This window comes from Brassica napus, chromosome A2 (genome assembly GCF_020379485.1).
Source record: "Brassica napus cultivar Da-Ae chromosome A2, Da-Ae, whole genome shotgun sequence".
Classification (NCBI taxonomy): domain Eukaryota; kingdom Viridiplantae; phylum Streptophyta; class Magnoliopsida; order Brassicales; family Brassicaceae; genus Brassica; species Brassica napus.
Window position 1 is genome coordinate 21,396,653 of NC_063435.1, and position 23,454 is coordinate 21,420,106.

The window sequence follows — 23,454 nt, forward strand, 5'->3', positions numbered from 1 at the left end:
TTGAAAATTGTATTCTAAACTATCAAAGTGTGAAAATATAACATTTTCAATTTCGGTGTTCAAAAGTTAGTACTTCAAACCATGAAACTAGTTTTGTTAACAACTTATCTTTTGAAATTAATTTAATTGTTTGCCACATCAAAAAATATTACTGAATATGTTCCTTTGTAAGCAAAGCGTTGATGACATGGTGTTTTTATATTGAAAATAGCTAAAATAACTAAAAGAAATAAATATAAATAAACTATCAATGTTCTGTGTCAAAAAAAATTCGGTATGAATATAAAACACTATCAGCCAACTCTTTAATTAACGCATCAATTGTAGTTGGTGTTGACGCCATTTTTGCTTGGGGACAGAAGACGGAAGAATGAGAGAGACGAAGAGAGAGGAGAGCACGGCGAGAGAGAGAGACGACGAGATAGGAGAGCACCGCGAGAGAGACGAGAGAACATCGAGAGCACACGAGAGTTTAAAGTTTTGTTTCTCTTTTTTGGACTTTGATCTATTTCTAAATAAAAAATATGAACTAATTGCAAAAATCTTTTAATGATTAAATTAATGAATAGGAAGCACAAGAGACGAACACAGGAGAGATTAAAGTTTCGTTTTTCCTTTGTTTTTTTTGGGAAAACAGGAAAATGAAACATTTTAAACTTTTATTTGTCACAATAGAACTTTTGATACTTAGGACAATTTTAGACATATTTTACCTTTTCTTTTATGGAAAAAATAGTAAACTAAATTTTCAAAATGTTAGAGAATATGAAAACTATTGGAAACATAAGTATGACAATATATATGTTGAAATTTTTTTTTTTTAAGTGGGATCATATTTTATTTTATTTTCTAGCTAAAGTTAGAATATTTATTCTGGTTATCTACGTAGCCTAGAAATCCGATACTAAGTTTTATACATAAATATATCCAGGATATATAACGTAAACTAGATTTTCTTATATATTATAACATATCTATAATTCAAAATTGTTATAATCAAGAAAGATGTCTTTGGTATACCTACAGCTTGATAACGACATATAGCCACAACGAAATGATATACCTTATCCATATTGTGTGCCATAACTAGTTCTACCTTTTACCTTATGTGGCGCTTAAGGAAGAATATGTTTCTCATCTACTCTACTATGTTCTGCGTAAGTTAGGATATATATATATATTCTAGGGAAATCTGGAAAATATGGAAACTTTCATATTCAGTTAAAAATGTTTCATAAATCTAAACTAAACCTTCCCTAAATATCTCATAGAATATATTCTTCCATGTTTTTCTCCTTCTCCCACGATCTTTTCTCTTCGTTCTTTGTGCTTCTCTCTTCTTAATCGACATAATCATCTCTTTTCTCTATCAATACAACATGGTTTTAATCTATGTTAAATATGGTGAATGAATGTCTAGTTGCAGTGACGAGTGGAGTTTCGTGGTAGATAAAGAAAGGCGTGGTCGAATGGTAACATTAGATACTATTACTACATTGAAACAGCTCAAGATCATGGTGTGAGAGGATTATGAGGTGGACCATAATGCCGTTAATGCCGAGTTCAGTTATTCGTTGTTGAATCAAAGAGGGAATCCTCCAATTATTATCACCAATGATCAGCAAGCATCTAATGTTGTGGGCTATGCAAAGAGGGATTCATCTACTACCTTGTGTGTCATGTTCTTTGTTTCTGGTGTAAATCGAAAGGAACGAGTCAATATCGATTTGAATAAGGAGCCTTGTGATTCAAGTAAGGATGAACAAGTTCCTGAGATAAATCGAGCAGAGTTTGTGAAACCGTCAAAGAAGTCTTGTGATAGAAGGAATGATCATGTCGCTGCGGATGGTTGCGGTGATGCTGCTTTAAGGAGTGAAAACATTGGAGATTGTCAAAACAATGGAGAAAGTGAAAAGAATGGTCGAGCTTGGAGAGGAGATTTCGTGAAGAAGGATCAAATTTTTGGAAGTAAATGGGTTTTGAAGGCAACAATGGAAATTTTGGCGATGAAGAATAATTTCGATTACACTATTTTCAAATCTATAAGAAAATGGTAGTATATTCGATGTAAGGATGCATTGTGCAACTGGACTGTGCGTGCAGAAGGTATAGATGGATCTACATATTTCATGATCAACCAGTGCGAGAGAAGACATTCATGTGATCATAGGTTTTTTTTATTGAGAACAAATGACGGTAATAATTTCTTATAGATCCTTGTCATCGATTCAATGTTAAAAATTGATCACCAATGATATATCAAGAAACCATTGCTGTCTATATTTCTAAACCGCTAGTGATGAGATGATGATATGTCAAAAACCCAAACAAGCTAATTTTTTTTTTGTCACTGACATAAACAAATTCTCAAGATTCTGCAAATCAAAACCGGTAACTCTGTATCCATGTAAACGACAAAAGACGATGGCTTCTTGGCACTGTGTGCAAGACAATCTACCCATGTATTATATGTTTTGCGTACATGAATGATGCTTGAGTTATTGAAACTTTCTTTCAGGATCTTGATATTTTCTGAATAACTTGTACAAGCTTGTCATTTTTCTGGTTCTGAAACCATTTTCACCAATTGAGAACAGTCAATTGCAAATGTGACCTAAAACTGACATAAATTCCGCATACATTCCATTGCCCAAATAAGCGCTTCCATTTCTAAGTGAAGGAGTGACAGACTCACCTTCGTAATCCTTGCGCCCATCAAACCCTCAAAATTTTCCAAAGTATGGAATGATTGGTAGGTTAGTGACTTCGACCTTTGTATTTTGGAGAACCTTTTGTGTCAATGAAACATGTGCTTTAGTCCACAATAGAGACTCTATTTCTGCCAATTTTAAAGTGTCACTGGGATCAATATCTATATCTCTATGTATTATTTTGTATACTTTAATTTACTTTTTTGCATTATCATTTACATTTTCGATTTGTCTTTTTCACGCTTATACTGATCACAAAAGTTAAATGTTTGATTACAAAAAGAGATGAGATAAACTAAGAGTTGTTTACCATATAAGACACTTTTGTGTTTGTTTTAACGTGGAGAGACACTTCCAGCATTTGAGATACTTTATTTGAACAGCTGGCAATTTTTGGACCATTTTGCCCCCAAACGCTGCAACTTTATTATTCATGGTTAGCTGAAAGTAACTAATTATTTCTGGTTAGCTGAAATATGGTGATGTTGGTTCGGTTATTAAAATTAAAGCAGATTGATATATGGGAAGGCGTGTAATAATCTTAGGACCACATTTAAAAATTTGTAAAGAGATCTAACGGTTGGGGCTGGTGTAGCAGGTTTTGTTTGGTTTGACTAGGAGAGGTGATGAGCTAAATGTATAGGAAATTGGACTTTAGTATTAGCCGTCGGATAGGAAAGAGAAAGTAAATCTAGTGGCTTGTATAACATGTACTTGTTTTTTTCAAAAAAAAAAAAGATTTGAAAATAGTTTTTTTCTCTAATAACTCTCTTTCTAGTTTCCAACGAATTAGAAGTTTTTTAAAAAGTTTTTTTTTGTTCCCAACAGATTTTACTTATTATAATCTCATATTTTGATATAAAAATTGATTATAATTTTTTTTCTTCTATGTTTTGAGATCCATGTATATATTTATTTTCATATCTTAATATTTAAAAATTTTAAAATTGAATTAAATGGACAAATATCGTGGACAATATGTTGGACAATACGTTGTGGACGGTAAAATTTGAACAAATGAATTGTGGACAGTGTAGTCTGAACGAAAGAGTTGTGGATAATGCATATTGAATGAATGAGTTATGGATGGTGTGTGTCAAAGAACAAAAATAGTAATACCCGAGCATAAAGATGTGGATAGTTTAAAATGTGGATGCGTATAAAAAATAGATTTGTGGACAAAAAAAAAATTAGGATGCATATATTCCTCGACAAATAAGATGTGGATGAGAAATAAAATTTGGATACAAAAGGGTTGGAGAGCACAATCAAAATTTTTGGGGGCGAATGTGAAAGTAAGTTAGCACTATTTAGAAGTTTGGGATCTAAATCGAAGTAATGCAAAATTGTGAGGACCACAAGTGCAAATAATCAAAATATGATCTTGACCGATTGTGAACCTCAATCAATTGCAGGAGCAGACCCGGAGTGCTCGATCCGATGTTCTCGACTCCGAGTTTCAGTCCTTCATCCCGTGAGCATGGATTGAGCTTTTTGAGAAGGTCGGTTCGCTCGAGGAACTTATTGTGGCTGCAACTGTGATTCCAACGACGGCGGGGAGCTACAATTGTGATTCCGACGACGGCGGAGCTGCAAAGGGGAGCTGCAATTGTGATTCAGACGATTGGGATTCCGACCAAAGGGGAGCTGCAACGTGGCTGTGGATTCCAGTGAAAGTTTGTTAACTTTGAATCTCTGGTAAAGAAGACGACGGCGGATGAGAGACAACGGCTCTTGAGACCATATATGTGTGGTGGAGGAGGTTTCTGTTTAGTTTAGTTTCTGATTGCAATGGCTCAAAACGATTGTGATTTGCGTTTGTGCGGGGTTAGGGTTATCAGATGTCGTTCTTTATTTTGAACACGTGTCTGTTTAGTTTCGACAATGAAAAATGAGAAATGAGAAAATAAAGCTCGGTCTAGTTTAGGGTTATTAAAGTCTTTAGCTACAAAGAATGTGTATGGCAAGTCCAATGTGTCTTCAACTGTAATTGCCTAATTGGAAACTCATAAAGTGTCTATGAGAGTAAATTTCTCATAAACTAAACCCTCCCATATCCAAGCCAGCGGACAATACAAACAATCATGGAAACATAAGCTGACACAATCAAAAAAATTCCGGAGCCAAACTACAACATATTAAGTAATACTAACTTAGAGTTCATAGAAAAAGCAGAGCTAAAATCAATCAGCAAGACACCTTGTCAGAGACAACACCAAGATTGGAAAGGAGTTGAAAAAGAGGCAAAGCATCTATCGTCGAATTATTGGAGAAGGCCACATGCATGAACTACTTCTAATGCTCTGGAACTTACTATGAGCCACGAGTTCAACCGCAATAAACCATCAAAGGGAGCCGAAACAACTTTAATATTCGAACACCCATGGCCAGATGCAAGAAAGACGAAAGCTCCTTTTTCCTTTAGAACGAGCCAGAGACTCCATAAATAAAGAGTTACACTGAAGAATCTGTTCTCAAGCATGCAAACTAAGGAAAAGCGAACTCTCCAAGTAAGGTGAAACTGTATCTGAAGGTTTTTGTAACATCGTCGGCCAGAAACTGGATCTAAAGGTTTTTGTTCTGGAGAGAAGGGAGAGCTATTTGGAGGAGAGAGAATAGTATGAACGTAATGCTTGATGGACTTGGTTGTTAAAATCTCCAGTTACACATTTTCGACATGTCTAACAAAGATGAAAACCCCTAATTGGGTTTCATTCCGACACTAATACCATTTGCTACATGATTCTTGGTTCTGTTTATAAAATTTGGCAAACATAAAACGAACTAAAGATACAACATTCCGTACACAGATTGTAGAAGCAAAATCTGGATTCTCTACACCTCAATGACCAATAAGAGTTGAGCAAAAATTAACAATGACCAATAAGAACAAAAAGCTGAAAGGAAGAAAGCGCTCAACTTGTGAACCAAGAAGCTGCGAAGAAGATGATGGTGGTGATCTAACAGATGGACCAGAGGATCTAAAGGGTCTGAGGAAATCAGGGTTTGAAGGCAGAGAAAGCGACCACTGAGTTATGTCCACCGAACCCAAACGAGTTTGATATGGCTGCAACCAAAGAAGAAATACAGTCACTATCAGAGAAACCATTGTCGGTTTAAGACAATGACAAGAAGGCCGGTCAGTCACTTACCAACATTCATCTCATGCTGCTTCTTCTCGTTTGCGACCGTATCAAAGTCCACTGCTGGTTCTGGGTTCTACAATGACAAACAGAGAGTTAATAATGATCTAAAACAAAGAAAGCCACGAGAAATAGAGAGATAATACGTACAAATTGGTTGATAGAGGGATGCAGCCATCCCGTGTTGATAGCCTTCACGGTGGCAATGGCTTCAAGACCTCCAGCTGCACCGAGGCAGTGACCTATCATAGACTATAACATGCATTTTAACAGAACTATCACTATAGGGGAAATGCAAAACAAACCAATAACAAGAAATAGCAGTATTAAGTAGATGGAGACGAACCTTGGTGGCATTGATTTTGATCCCTGAAGTGCTTTTGAATACCTTTTTAATGGCATTAATCTCAGCAAGATCACCAGCCAGTGTGGAAGTTGCATGTGCATTGATGTAATTTACCTGGAAAAGGAACGTTCAGACAATCAGCAATAAAACTTCGGTAATAAACTGTAGCAAACTTTGTTACAAACAGCCATAAAATGTTTTCTCACCTCCTCAGGTGATACACCAGCATCTTCAAGGCAGCTCTCAATGCATGAAGACACACCAAGCCCATCAGCTCTTGGATCAGTCATATGATGAGCATCGCAGTTAACAGCGCCTCCAAGATACTCTGCTACAATTGGAGCACCACGTTTCATCGCATGTTCCAAGCTTTCCATCACCTATCAGAGCATAGAATAAATCAATACAATCCATGGAAACAACATCTCACATGTATGAGAGTACATACCAGAACACCAGCTCCTTCACCCATGACAAACCCATCTCTCTGTTTATCCCACGGCCTTGAAGCCGTCTGAGGATCATCATTTCTCTGTGAAAGCGCCCTACAAGCAACAAAACCTCCCAAGCCAATAGGAATAATAGCAGCCTCAGTTCCACCAGCAATCATCATATCAGCTTCACCACGGCGAATATGGTTTGCAGCAGCGTAAAAGCAGTAGTTAGACGTGGCACAAGCCGTCGAAATCGAGTAATTTGGACCCATAAGACCAAGATCAATCGCCAACAAAGCAGAACCCATGTTTGTAATAGCATACGGAATAAAGAAAGGAGAAATCCTCCTGTGACCTTTCTCAATAAGAGCTTGAACACCGTCTGAAAACACAGTCAAGCCACCCATACCAGTCCCAACTAGTACTCCAGCTTTCTGCTTATCAATCTAAAACAAGTTGAAAACTTTGGTTAAACCCATGAAAGATAAATCAACCTCATGCCTAACGATATGAACTTTGAACTGAATCAGTCTTAACGTTTTGAACTTTGATCAATGAGAGTACCGTGTTAAGCTTATCAATTTACAAGAACACCCACAAGTTGAAAACTTGGTTAAACCCATCAAAGATAAACCAAGCCCATGACTAAAAATACAAACTTTAAACTGAACCAGTCTTAAAGATTTGAACTTTGATCAATTTACAAGAACACCCACAAGTTGAAACCTTTTGTTATACCCATCAAAGATAAACCAAACCTCATGACTAAAGATATGAACTTTAAACTGAACGAGTCTTATAATTTTGAACTTTGATCAATCTACAAGAACACCCACAAGTTGAAAACTTTGTTTAAACCCATCAAAGATAAACCAACCTCATGAGTAAAGATACAAACTTTAAACTGAATCAGTCTTAAAAATTTAAACTTTGATCAATCTACAAGAACACCCACAAGTTGAAAACTTTAGTTAAACCCATCACACCCTCATGACTAAAGATACAAACTTTAAACTGGATCAATCTCAAATTTTCGAACTTTGATATAATCTAAAGAGAGTAGTACCGTGTTAAGCTTATCACCACCAAGCCCAGCACTCTCAAGAGCCTTCTTCCCAGCGACAATGCAGTACTTCAAGCAATCATCAAGCCTCCGCTCATTCTTCCCATCAATGTAACCCTCTGAGCTGAACCCACGGATCTGTCCACCGAATCGGGTCGGGAACTTGGAGGCGTCGAACCGATCAATCAAGCTGATTCCACTCTCGCCGGAGAGCAGCTTCTCGTAGTAAGCGTCGACGTCGTTTCCAAACACGGAGACGAGACCCATTCCGGTGATTACGACCCGTTTCTTCGGGTCTGTTTCGCGTTTGGGGGCGGAGACGGCGGAGGATGATGCGGAGATGAATGAGCGTCTTCTCGTGGGCTGTCTCGCATTGGTGGTGATGTGGTGAGATTGGCGATTTGAGGGTCTTAGGAGTGGGTTTGGTGGAGAGGCGCGGAGAGATGAAGGGTGAAGAGCTTGCATGGCGGATCCAAAGAGAGAGAGGCGATAAGTACGATGTTTGTGTGAAATGGTGTGTGTGTGTGTGTGTGTGTGAGATGAGCTTTTGTGGAAAGAGGTTTTGGAGTTCGTCAGATTTGAGCAGCAGTTGATATTTAACTCAATTAATATTTACAACTATTTTAATTAGTTTTCTTTTAAAGTCCCTTGATATTTATAACTATTTTAGTTTTAGTCATAAAGTTATACTATCCTTACAATTTGGTCTTCAGAGCTGATACTTGATACTAAGCAAACTTTTGCATATGACTACTAAAATTTTAAAATTAATATATAAAAGCATATGCAATAAAAATAGTTTTTAAAATTAATTAATTTTTAGCTAAATTGTCTATATTTTTCAAAATCTCAAGATCGGTCATGTATATATTGTGTTAGTTCTACACATAAAAAAAATAGAATTGATACTAAAATCAAACAGAGATCAACTATTTGGAAAGTGTGTGGGGTTTAGGTTAAGAAATTTTTTTATAGATCGAAGTTTTTTTTCTTCTTCTGTTTATGAATATTTAAATGAGTATAGGAGAAATAAGAAAAGATTGTAGTTTTTTTTTTTTTTTTACTTAGAAAAGAAAAGATTGTAGTTCTTCTCTTAGCTTTCTATTATGTTTTTTTTTCTTAAAGCATTCTGTTATGTTATTTTGAGTGTGAAATTATTTCCTTGGGCCGAAGTAGGGATGCACTTATGTTTCTCCACTCGACCGGCCACTCTCCGAGATTTTCTTGTTCCTAATATTAGATAAATTAAAGTAACGTGTGGAATAGTCCGTCCATACTGGATTAGTATATTGGCAGAGTCCTCTTTTACCATATTACCATGTGTCTATCACATACTGGAGGTGATAATGAATCTACAAAACTGGTGTCGAACTCTCGTGTACTAGATAAGAGAGATTAGGCCACTTGGCTGAATTATCTAAAAGCCCCTAAATTCTTACTGTTGTTCCCTTTTAGCCTCATAGTTTTATTTGCTCTTAGCCTCCCTCGTAAAATTAACATTTCAAAGTTGAGCATGAATTTTCAAAATGTTACTATCTTTTAGTTTGAAAACACTTAAAAAAATTTTAAAGTTCAAAACGTATAAACAAAATAGCGTAAAGAGTAATAAGGTAACAAGTAACCATAAACCAAATACTCAATGCAAATGTAGGTGAACTGATACTCACGTGGAAGCATTAATCTTATATATATACTCAATACGACAATGAAAGGTGTACCGAATAGATAGACATTAATTCTTCAACACCCATGTTCTATTTTCTTTATCAAAACCCAGCTTATCGTATAAAGTCTTCCAACGCGTTAATGTGCCTACTTGCTTGAATGATAACGTACAATTTTCATCATTCATGATAGCAAGTTGGTCTAGGTTTCTATTCTTTCACTAATGCAAACATTGTCTTTGCGTTTTCTATCAACATATTAATTGTTTAGTATCATTTTCAAATTTCCATAGACTATTGTTGCCATATGCGAACGTCAATGCTATAAACTTAAACGCCAAACACATGTAAAGCTAGTTTAGATTTTTAAAAATAGAGACAAGCGTTCATTTTGAGGGAAAAAAAATCTATGCTAAAAATAAAACGTATGCATAGATATAAAAAGCAAACACAAGCAATCAATCGCAAATCTTGTTGTGATTGGTGTGCATTTCTCACTTTAGAAAAGACATATAAGACAAGGATGTATTAGTCCTTGAGAGTTGACAAAAAAAATATTAGTTCTTGAGATCATATATACATATCTATAAACATTCTAGAGAGGGTAATTGTCAATGCTTACCAAATACAACTCTAGACTGACTATTGGACTATTTCCACATTTCTTTGTATCAGTCAATCATACAATGCAATATCATGCCGCCAGAAAAGACTATGGAACTATTGAGATTTTGCTTGGTTTTGATCATCACATGAGGACTATAAAATTATTTGTCGGAACTTCATTAGTAAATTCGATTACACAAACTAGTTCCCTTAATCTAGCCGATCATAATGTAATTCTGAACCTATATCATTTCCTCAACTTTCAAATAAGACCATTATGAATTTTGCTTGCATTGCACGAAATAAGATTCCAAAGCATTTCATAAAGTTCAGTAGCATGGTCGAGCCTATTTAAAAATACATGTTAAATGTTCTCTATTTTTCAAATAAGCAAGAAATTACTAACTACTTTACACGATAACAGGTAATCAACTACTTTTACAGACAACTTCCGTTAACATGATGATGATAAATTTGCAAATTCAGTATATTACAGAAACAATTAATCTTCACATCGTCAGTTCTATCTACTGAACGACGGTATCATTGGTTTTCTTACGTTACCAGTATTTATTGTCCAGAAAACTTGAGAGGTTGTGTCTGATTTTCTACAGGTTTCCAGCTGTTAAACTTTGAAAGGTGTAAAAATCAGGATTTTGAGGTTTTAAGAATTAAACGTTAGATTTTTCTGTTGTATTTTTTACTTGTTTCAGGGTTTGTTTAAGATCATTTTCTGTTTGTCCGCTATAAGAAGAATGTAATTTCAAGTTACAGAACTTTAATATAAAATTTAACATTTAGCCTAAAAATTACACTTAGATTAATTACATTAACAGGTCAAAAACTATAAAAATCAGATACGAATAATTTTTGGGTATTGTATTGGAAGAATTTAGAATTTTACACATGAGCTAAAGAGTACAAAAAAGACATTGTTGACGTTCAAAAAAACGAAAAAAAAAAAACTAACGTGTTAAAATCTGCAACCGCAACAGAGAAAGAAGAAAGCAAGCTTAGAAACCAAAACCATTCCTTCAATGATAGACATGATTCTGTATCTCAAAGTTTCGAGAAACGACATCTTCAGATTCAGTCTCTTCCACTTTAGCCCTCCAAGTCCCGAAAATTTCAACCTCGTCCTTTCTTTCCTTGTCTTAAATATCGAAAAGGTACCTTTTCTCATCATCTTTGATCTTGAAATCCTTTCGAAATCGAACATAACAGAGCGAGAGAGAGGAAGTAGGTATATAATGTGTTGCTTATGGTTTGTTGTTATAAAGTCTTCGCAGACGAACAAATGAGTTTTATACAAGCCCAAAGCCAGGGTGTATTGGTAATTAATAGTCGTTGATTTGAAGCGTGTTTCAATATTCCAATTTCCAATGATCAACGTAGGTGTGCTGACGCGAAACCACTCTGTTTCTTTTCCAGAAGAATTTTCGTGGATGTATCGTTATCTGTTTCTATATATAGTGTAGTTATCTTTTATAAATATTTTATACGTATATCTATAGTTCTATACAATATATAGTTTAAGAGAGTTTAATGTCAAGTGATTATCCTATTTCTAAGTGATATCCCCTATATATTATTTGAAAAACATTACAACATTTTTTGTAGGCACGTGTCATCACTAGAATGATTCTTAGAATCCTTAGAGAAATAGGTTGGTCCATTTAAATATATAATAAGTTTTTTATTAAATCCCAATAAATACATTATTAATGTGCTTCATTATTTCCTTAAATAAGATTACAGAATTGCCTAATGTCGCTAAAGTATATATGACAATTAATGATTTTGAATAATAAAGATTTGATAAAAATAAGTATGTATCCCCTATACATTAAAAGAGAAGTCACTTTAGTGATTTCTAATGACGTGTTGCTCATAGGTGAAGTTTCAAAAAAATTGTTATAATTTAATTGGTCGATTGTTTTTAATTTTTATTTATTTAAATTAGATCTAAAAATTTAAGGTAAGTCTAAAAATATTTAACATCACTTGCCTTATAATCTAAAAAATATTACAAATAACAATTTATGGCAACTAAATCTCGAAATTATAGAAAGATTAATAATGTTATATTTTATTACTTTTAATATTTATAAACTATAAAATATAATGCACAATTTTTATATAAGATAATTATAATAGTTTTATATTCTACTTGATGAATTGTATTCGAATATAATTATATAATAACTATTTTAAATATTACAAAATCTAAACATATTTATTAATATGATTTTTAAATTATTTATCGTCGTTTACAGAATAAATTTATCAGAATTTTAAAATTATTTATATAATATTATAAATTATTTATAAAAATATAAATCCTACTATATATTGATTGAGAAGTCACATAAGTGATTTTTTATTACGTGTTGATCATAAATAAACTCTTTAAATTGTTATAATTTGATTGACTGATGATTTTTAATTTTATTTATTATAATTATATCTAAAAGGAAAGGATAATTCAATTACCATTTTTCAAATAATCTACATAATATTAGAAATAATTATTTATGGTAACTAATTGTTGAAAATATGAAAGAGTAATAATGCGATCAATATTTTTATATATTTATAAATTACATAAAATAATACACAAAAGTGTTTATTTGAATTGATATAATGATTTTATATTCGTATAGAAAGAATTATATTTGTATATAAAGTATCATAATAACTATTAATGTCTAATAATTCAATGCATGCTTTATGAATCATTTATAAAATTATAAATACATTTATAAATTATAAATATATTTATAATTATAAATACATTTATAAATTATAAATACATTTATAAATTATAAATACATTTATAAAATTATAAATACATTTATAAAAATCAGACGTTTTAAATTATTATATGAGGTTCTAAGTCATTTCTAGAAGCTTATACATTAATTTTTAAAATGTATTTTGAAAATGTATCCTCCTATTACAATAATTTGAATTTTTTTCATTTTAATGGTAAAATTTCTCAACTATGTTTACTTAGTGTAGAAACCCCTAAACTAAATATTTACTGGTAGTAATAGTAATTATGACTTATCAAAGTTTAATTTATTAAATAAAGTTAGTTTAGGGGGTTTTTCGTTAAATACTTAGTTTGAGAGTTTTTGCCCAAAACAAACTTAGTTGGGGGGGGGAGGGGTTTTAACGTTAAAATTCCTTATTTTTTTCTTTTTATCTATTATTTAAATCCTTATAGTGGGATTTGTTTTATCAAAAACCAGTTTTAATCAACTGACGAGATATCTTCTTTCCTAATATCATGCATTTAATATTTAAATATATATATATATATATATATATATATTTGAGTTATCAAAATTATGTATATATTATAACTAGAATATTTTTAAAAATTTATTAGAAGATATTTTATCTCATAGCTGAATTAAATTTTATTAGAGGATATTATATCTCATTGCTTCTCTTGGAAACTAAGTCATTTAGAAACTTAAACTAATTTGCTATATAAATATCGCACCGCCTATATTAGTTTCACGCATCTATCTTTTAAGTTTTCATATGTTTTTGATCGTTATAATTTAAATTCTACTTTTGTGATCTTGTGCATGTGTATGATAATCAATAAGTAATTCATAGACGGAAACACCATTACTGGTAATTTTATGGGGGGATTTTTCTTCTCCGTTTATTTTTGTTTTCTTCCTCTCCATTTTGTATCTCTATCTATATTTTTGCATCAGTAGTGATTCAACTAACAAAAAGAGACGACTCTGTTTATCCTGTAACTGATCATCCCTTTCGAAAAAGGTAATTCTTTTTTTTTATAAAGTTAAATCACATATCAAGAATATAATATAAGATATGTATGCTAATCAAGTGTAATTTATTTATTGTGCGTGATCCTCTTCGGTACGTCTGAGAGCCAAATATAATCTCAAAGCTTTTTAAAAACTTTGAAACTCATTGATGTTGTCCTATCAATTATATAATTTGTTATCTTTAAATATTTTTGTTAGAATTACCTAGTTATAATTATATTTGTTTAAGTTTAAGCTACTAAAATAAATTAAACAATCATAGTAACCATATAATAAAAATTAAAAAAATTATTTATATATTATATTTTGAATTTTAAAAAACGAGTATAAATTACTAAAACTGTTAAAAGTTTCACATTCAAATTTTGGTGATCTATGATTTAAAACTTTTGTTATGACATGATACAAATAATTAAAAAGTAATATAAGTTGAAAGTCTCATTTAATAAGTATCAAAAATAAAAGATCTATAAATATATGTATCATTTTAAATTAAACTATATGCCATATAAAAATACATAAATATCTTAATTTTGAAATTTACTTTGAAAATTTTTTTGATAAAAAATTTGAAAAAATATTGACAACTTAATTTCTTAAAATATTATAAATTACTTAAACCATTAATCCCACAGTGAAAATTTTGTTATCACTAATTTAGACTTTTTGCTATAACAGATACAAATGATAAAAAATAAATATGAGCAAAAAGCATCATCTAATAAATATTAATGTTAAAATATATCATATATATGTTACTATCATTTAAATTTAATTATATATCATATCAAATAGAAATTTTTTTTTGATTTATAAAATTTATTTATATATTCGCACCAATTTAATTATATAAGTAGGTGATAATGATTTTTTAATTATTCAATATATATTTATTATTTCATAATATGTTATAAACATATAATATATAAAATAATTTATATATATAATGTTCATCCCGCGCAAGGCGCGGATCTTAACCTAGTATAAGTTATTCATGTATACGTATATTCTTTGTTCCAAATATATATATATATATACTTGGTGTTTTGTCCGTACTTATATACATATAGTTTTTGTTTCAAATATATATATACTAGGTGTTTTGTCCATACTTGTAAGCTTAATAATTTTAAAAATAAATTGTAAAAAGATATATTATCAATTCAAAACCATGAGAATAAGTTATATTCATACTTTTGAAATATTTAATAATTAATTAAATATTAATTTTTATATATGATAAAAATTATTTATGTAAAATATATTTGATTATGTAAACTAAACTTAAAAACATTCATATATACATAAAACAATATATATAGATTTATATTTATTTAAAAATAATATGATGTAAAATAGTTTTGGATAATATATAATCTTTTTAAATAATGATGATTTTAAAATTAATGAAATTTGTTTTAAATTATGGGTAATTATATATTAAAAATTTAATCTAATTATTAATTAAAGATAATAAAGACTTTAAACATTCAAAATTTTAACGTGAGAGAAAGAAAAGTCACTACAAATAATAAGATAAATATTTATGAATTTTTTGCCAATTTGTTTTCAGAAATTATCACACTAAGTGGTTTTGACTGTCATAAGAAATTTAAAATAGAATCAGTTTAATATTACTAAACCAAATATAATAAATATATATATATATATATATTATTGAAGTAAATATCATATAAATTTAACTATGATATTATCCTTAGAATTTTTTTAAATTATTCTCAAGATACTGAAAATTTATCATCTAAATCACTAAAAATATTTATTAAAATTAATAATTAAGTTAAAAATATGACTAAACCTAAAATTATGGAGAGCATGACAAATCAACAAATTCACTTCTCAAATAAGAGTATAGACTATGCGATTTTTCCGTATTCATCCACTGGTACAAATATTTAAAACTCAAAATCATAATAATTTACTAGTATTGTTTTTTCTTATAAATTCATCCACTGGTACTAATATACTAAGAAGTCTACTTAAAAGATGTTAGTTTTTGCATTTCACCAGACTTTGAGAAACTTTTAAACTTTTCATAGTAGAATTCACTGGAAGTCTACATTATGTAGACTGCTAGAGAAGTCTACAAAATGTCAGTTTTGCATTTGAACAAAATTTTGAATGCGTTAAATATGTTAGTTTTGTATTTGACTAAAATGTTATAAAGTTGACAAAAAAAGTGTGAACTTCATATTCAGTCAACTAATCTCAGAAAAAAACGTAAACTCCATATGAAGTCTACTATTTTATTTTGAAAAATGCAAAACTAACTTGTCGAAATTGGGAGTTGACTTCAGGCAAACTCTACACATGTGTAGACGTCCATCTCAATCTATTTGTAGAAAGTCAAACTTTGTCAATTGTAAAAACTAACATGTTCTAAAAAATTAAAAAAATAGATTGTAAATGAATTCTACTTTTGAAAGTCAAATCCTGGTTGAAGTTTGGTCAATTGCAAAAACTAACATTTTTAAAATATAGACTAAAAAGAAAGTCTACACATATAAAATCACATTTTTTTGTTAAATACATATAATAATCCTTGGATTTTGCAATTGCAAAAACTAACCCAAATTGTAGACCTACATGACAGCCTACATACGTAAACTGAAAAGAAAGTCTATTATTTTGTAGACTGAATATAAAGTCTACATAGAAAAATCTATAAAAAATGGATTTGTGTATTATTCGTAATGTATTTTCAAGATTTTTTAGTTTGGCAGTGTGTGTTAGTTAATTCTAATGGCCTTGAACGATTTTGAAAATATAATCTTTTATATTTATGATATTATCAACACTTTGGTTTCAGTATCTAGTTAGCTAATAAGTGTAAACGTCTTTGTAAGTCTACTTTGTAATATTATCAAGCATGAAAATTTTCTTCGCTAATTTTGATAATATAAATACGAAAACACATATTTGATATCACTCAAATTATTCTAAGGGGTGAATTACTCTCTCAAATAAGAGGTTCAGTTGTAGTACTTAGGGATCAAATCCACAAAGACTAGGATTACACAGTAGATTTATAGTCTTTGAAATAGGGCTAGACAAATAGTTTTAGCAGTAAATGAAGTGGTGAACAAGGTAGTTGTTCGATTGGTTTGATTTGAGGTTGTTAACAGTTGAGGAAATAGCTAGATTCATGTATTATCTTAGGTGTGATAAGTAAGCAACTTATTTGGATTATTAGGGGTTTATAGATATAAATTGCTCTTGAACTCAAACTTGGGTAAAATCAATTGGAATATCTATATCTAGATCTCGGGTTTCAACTTTCATATATCAATCAAGAGAAAGTGTCGATCGATGATTCTTAAAGAATATCGATCGATACATCTTTCAAAATATCGATCGACACAATAATTGTCGCATCGATCGATGCTTCTTCTAGAAAGCTTTACGAGCGGGTTTGATTAGTGTTCTCTAACTTACCAGACCAACTTTCGTGTGTATCTAGTCAGTTAGATCATACTAGTTTAGTTTCAGGTATTGAGTCAAGTTATTGCTTGTCTCAATTAATCCTAGGATCTAAGTTAAAGTGTGATCAATCCTAAACTTAGCATTAAAAGCAACTAGATGAAGAAATATATTTTAAAACACCCTAGCAAGAGTTCATATTAGCAATACATAAATCAACCTTATGAGAAACCTAAATCTAACAATAAGACTACTCAGACATATTCATAAGAGACATGGTTATGATGGTCTGAATAATACTGCAATAGATAAATAAAAACATAATAGAGTAAAGAAACAAAGGGAGTTCAAGATCTTCCCTCTCTCAAGGTGTACATATGTCTCTCTCCAATCCTAAGCTCTCTCTCTCTAGAATAGTATGAAGCATAGCCGTCGACAATGGCTTAGAAACAGTAAAATATGGTTTTTAGTTGTGCATAGATAATTTGGTAATTTGTGGTAACTTCTGGGACTAAATTAGTCATAAAATATACTCGGCCCACGTTCTGGAAACAATGTCGATCGATGCCAGGGGTTCACCATCGATCGATTTTCCTTCATCTCCTCGACAGGTTCCTCTCGCGAGGCGGACTGACCACTCTTCAGTAAATCGGACATAACGTCTGCTACAGGATGCTCATTGACCTCAAACCGGCGGCACTGGAAAGCTAACTGAAAGCTCTATATTCTGTTAAAAGATGCGATCAATCTAACGGTGGAAAGGTCTTCATCCATAGGTAAACCTCTGACGCGTCTATGCAGCTCTGCACTCAAAAGGCTCCAAAAGACACCATAATCACCACTTTCCTCCAAATCGTCACTGAACCTGTAAACTCTAAATATACTCTATATCGTAGTAATTAGTTATTAAAGCACTTATAAACCATGTCTAAAAGTGGGTAAAATCCATAGCTTGTCAATATTTAAAATCTATATATGTAAATCTTACATTTTTGGGTGGAGAGATAACAACCATGGAAAAAATACCTACAAAATAGGTTAAAATTATTAATAAAACATAGGCAAAAAAATTTAAGTCATATTTTTGTACACTTCCAATGAAGTCTGCTTAAAATTAGTGGTTTAATAGACTTTTTTTCTAGTCTACTAGTTTTATCTTATAAACAGACTTCATTAGAAGTCTACATTGTCTATAATTTTCAGATCTGAAAAAATATGTCTATTTTGAAATGTGAAAAAATAGTTTTAAATAAGAAAAACTTACATTTTTTACAGAAGAAGATGAAAACCATGAATTAGTACATAAAAAAGCAAGATAATATTGTGAAAAAGACATAGCATAAAAAATACAAATTTAAAATCTATAGATCTAAAACTTATATTTTTAGAGAAGATGAAAACCATGAATGATACCTACAAAAACAAGATAATATTGTGAGAAAGACATAGCATAAAAATACACATTTAAAATCTATAGATCTAAAATTTACATTTTTAAAGGAGAAGATGAAAACCATGAATCATAATACCTAAAATAATAAGATAATATTGTGAGAAAGACATGAGAGAGTTTTAGAGAGAAGTGAGATAGAAACTTGTACAGCCATTTCAGAGAGAGATTGTGTAAATTTTATTTATATATGGACATAAAAGTTGTAACTAGGTTAAAATTCTTTTGAATTCTATTTCAGATAAGAGTTATAATTCTTTTGAATTTTACTAAAATTAAAAATTTGGAGTAGACTTTATTGTATCAATTATCAACATATACAAAATATAAAATACTCAACACTGATATGAAAGCCTGCTTAGGGTGAAAGACTATGGGTATGGGTTCGTATTATTGGGTAAGGCCCTCATAACTGCCTGCTTAGGGTGTAAACTTTTGTATTTCCTTTATGCATTTTAATAGAAAGCCCTTTTTCAAAAAAAAAAAACACTAATATGAAAATTTAAATCAATAAAACAAAAAAATATCAATCTAAAATCTAACCCTAAGAATTTAACCTTAAAAGACATAACATGTTACAACCTTTTGTTCTAAACCATAAATATTGTCTAACACATGTTTACCAAATCAATATATATTCTTTTAATTGTTCAATTATATAAAATTTTAATTTCTAAATTTCATATTAACCCTTATATTAGTGATTAATTTAAATTTTCACAAAAAAATATTTTATACATTTTTGAAATCAATTTACAAGATCAGATTACGATGTAGACTTGTTTTGAGGTCTACATATATGTAGACTTTTTTTGTTACATATAGACTTACAAAAGACATAATTGTAAAATAACTTTTTTGGTTTTTTGTTTGGTCAGAATAGATAAATAATACGTTTATTATCCTTTTAGGTTGGCTTTGCATTTGATTGAATATGTGATCTACTTCTATGGTTAGAATCAATATTTGGGTTGGTCTTGGCAAATTTTCCTTATTTGTATTCTCATAAATAAAAATTTACATTCATTTAAATTTAAATAAACTTTCATACTAAATAAAATACTGTATATAAATATAATTCAATAAATTTAAATCAAACAATTTTTATAATAATTTTTTAGTGATAATATATCATACATTTAATAAAATAATTTACAGAGATTTTATTACAAATTAATAACAAAAAAATATAAAAAACGAAAAATTAAATTGAATAATGTCTTATAAAATTTCATATTTAATAAATACAAAATAATAAATTTTATTGTAATTTTCATAAATAATTATTAAGTTTGTTTAAATTTAAAGAGAACTTCAAATTTATTTAATAATGTATAAACATAAAATGTAAGAAACTGACGTCAAATAAATTTATAAATATTTTTTTTTTCAAAACATACCATACAATTAAACAAATATATTACGGATATTTTCTTAAATTCATAACGAAAAGAGTTGAAATAACTCAAAATTAAATTAAAAATATCTTATAAAATTTCATATTTAATAAATATAAAAGAATAAAATTATATAAATGTATATAAATATTAAAATACACTAAAATTTCTCTTATTAAAACAGAAACATTTTCTTGGACCCAACCTTCTTGTATGTTTTTAAATTAAATAAACTCCCATATAATAAATTAATTATGAATACAAAAATAGACTACTATCTAATTTTCCAAACAACACAATAATTAACCTTGTGTCCATACAATATCAAACATTATAATTGACTAAAACATTCAAATAATTTTTAAAATTGAAAAATAAGTATAACATATTTTACAGGTTTAGATACTATTCAATTAAATTTAAGGATTATTTTATTTATATTTTAATAAATAAAAAATACCTTCATTTAAAATTAAATAAAATTTTATACTAAATTAAAAAATTATATAAATCAAATGCGAAAAAGGCATAAAAAATTTTATAATTAAAATTTATTAAAATATATCATACGATTAAATCAAATAGATTACATAGATTTTATGAAACAATTATAACGAATAGAGTTGAGAAAAATTAAAAATTAAATTAAATAATATCTTATACAATTTTATTTTAATAAATAGTAAATAATACATTTTATTATAATTTTAATTAAAAATTACGTTCGTTTAAATTTAGTGTCTGTTATATTTTTTGGAGTATGTTTTAGAGTGTTTTCAGGTTCAAGTACGTTCTAAAGAAGTTTGGTGATTTTGAAGCTTTTTGAGGTGAAGAACTGCACATAGGCGTCAGATGTTTAGCTATAGATGGAGACCTTCCGACAGTGCGATTGAGCCCATCTTTTAACATAAGATAGAGCTTCGAAATTATCTTTCCAATGCCACCATTTTGAGGTCAATCAGCATCCTATAGCATACGTTATGCTTGATTTACTGAACAGTCGTACGTCTGTCTCATGAGAGGAAGCTGTCAAGGAGATGAATGAATGTCGATCTAACGACACAGCCGTGGTGTCAATCGACGGTGGTGCCAGAAGACAGGCCGAGTCTATTTCATTACAGACTTAACCCCATAACCCACCACAAATTATCAGAATGCCTATGGGCGACTCTAAACCCTATTTATGTGTGTTTCTAAGCTATTGTTGATGGCTACGCTTTTTGTACTTTAATTTATTCATATTTTTAGGTCTGGAGAGAAGATCAATTCTCCTTCAGAGTTTAATTGAAACTCATTTAGTTTTATCTTTTATTTTTTTTATCTATTATATTATTTAAACCATGATTTGTGTTATTGCTTGCATGTCTGAGTAATCATACTGTTATATTTAGGAATTTCATGAGCTTATTGTCAAACTGATAAAATCTGTTAGAATTTCTAGGGTAGTTTATTAAATTCTACACCAGAGTAGCTTGTAATACTAGGATCTGGAATAGTTAGAAAAATACGACAATGTGACTGATTGTTTGAACCTAGAATCATATGACAATTGAGAGGCACGAAAGTGCAATTGATTAACAGAACCCGAACCCGGAGTGAATTAGATACCTAGGCGCATACGACAGTTGGTCTAGGGTTTAGTTAAAAAATATCGACTATGCGTTAATGCTTTTCTGAAGAAGCATCGATCGATGCTATGTTCGCACGCGAAAGCTGGAACATAGGACTTAGACATCTGATTAGTAATTGCATGTGAAAGCTGGATTACTTGCTAATTGAATTCGAGTTGTAGAATTGAACCTATAAAACCCTTAGCATCCTTGATTGTAGTACTGAATCTCTTGATAGATAAATCCCTAGATTTGGCGTATCTCCCTTATTGTTTACAAACAATTCAATCAATCAATTGAACAACTACCTTGTTCACTCTATTTTCATTTATTATTGTTTTTCATATTGATTGCCTAGCTTAACCTTGATTTCTAAAGTCTATTATATGCCCACGCTCCCTGTGGATTCGAACCCTAAGTACTACAACAGAATCTTTTATTTGAGAGAATAAAATTTTTCAAAGGATAATTTAAGTGATATCACTAACGTTTAGTTTTTGTGAAAATACTGTTAAATGATAAGTTTCAATTTAGAAATGGATAATTAACAAAATCTGTTAGTCCAAGTCTTATTTTTTTTTTTTTAAATAAAATTCCATTTATCTCCCAAAATAGGGCATCAGAACAGTAGCCGTCCGGTTTACCGGTGAAATGATGAAAGTTAAGTTACAAGTAAAACTAATAAGAGAAGAAACAACAAGAATCTTAGCAAAAAGGAGAGGGGTTGAGGGTGAAAATGAAATCATTCCGATTAGTTTAAAAACAATTCCATACATGTTTTTGTTAGGTCAATTGTTTTTAAACTAATCGGAATGATTTCATTAAAAAATGTATATGAAAATAAAGCTAATGAATATTATGTAGATAATTGAATAAAATTATCATACATTTTGATCAAATAAAACTCTTAATTTTATGTTATAATTGAAATGTATAGACTAGAAGTTTATTTATATGAAGTGTAATTAATATGACATATATGAACACAAAAATTTATTCGTATTTCTATATGTTAGTAACATCAGTTATTTTTGCATGCATTAATTTACAATCTAAAAAAACATTATATAATTTATCTAAGTAATTTAATAATTAAATGATAGCCATTGCATAATATATATATATATAATTATACATTGAAAACAACTACATTGTACAATAAATATAATAAAATAATTATGAAAATGTTGAAAATATATATTATCTGAAGATAAATAATTAACACTATTTATAAATTAAAAATTAAACTGATTATAATATGAACCAAATTATTAGCAAGATAAATTACACAAAAAAATTATGATTAATGTTAATTAAGCCACATCAAATAAATATTACATAACTAAAATCTCTCTTAACCAAAAATATATTTCTTAACACTAAACATCATTCAATTAATTTAATCAATTTAAAATAAATCTGCGATGTTGCGCAGGTCAAAATATTATATTCTTCATTCCATACGCACACCCTATAATATATAGAAATATATAATATATTTCTTACAAGGTACATATTTTAAAATAAAGCTAGTCTAGATGTACCCAAATTTAAAATGTATTATTCATTGTATTAAGTCATTTGTACATTATACATCTATAAATAGAGGATCAAGCATAAAAAAAATGAAAGAAAAGCCTCAAAAATCAGGCATACATAACTATTGACTCTACCTAAAAAAATGGTTCTTACAGATGCTGAGATTCTAGAGATTAAAAGTGAATTCGAACGTGTTATAAAAACATCAGAACTAGATGAAGAGCATATGAAGGTAAGC

At 29.9% G+C, this 23,454-nt stretch overlaps 2 protein-coding genes across 2 annotated transcripts; both read right to left on the reverse strand.

Moving 5' to 3' along the window:
* Positions 1–5,464: 5,464 nt before the first annotated feature.
* Positions 5,465–8,284, reverse strand: LOC106411349 (3-oxoacyl-[acyl-carrier-protein] synthase I, chloroplastic). Its single transcript, XM_013852101.3, has 7 exons — positions 7,701–8,284; positions 6,649–7,080; positions 6,407–6,580; positions 6,201–6,314; positions 6,005–6,106; positions 5,864–5,930; positions 5,465–5,778 (listed from the first exon to the last, which is right to left on the reverse strand). Exons 1-7 carry the CDS (start codon positions 8,160–8,162, stop codon positions 5,711–5,713), a joined length of 1,419 nt encoding a protein of 472 aa, XP_013707555.1. The 5' UTR covers positions 8,163–8,284; the 3' UTR covers positions 5,465–5,710.
* A 2,441-nt stretch (positions 8,285–10,725) lies between these two features.
* Positions 10,726–11,273, reverse strand: BNAA02G24410D. Its single transcript, XM_013849965.3, has one exon. The coding sequence runs from the start codon at positions 11,184–11,186 to the stop codon at positions 10,941–10,943; it is 246 nt and encodes an 81-aa protein (XP_013705419.1). The 5' UTR covers positions 11,187–11,273; the 3' UTR covers positions 10,726–10,940.
* Positions 11,274–23,454: the final 12,181 nt, after the last annotated feature.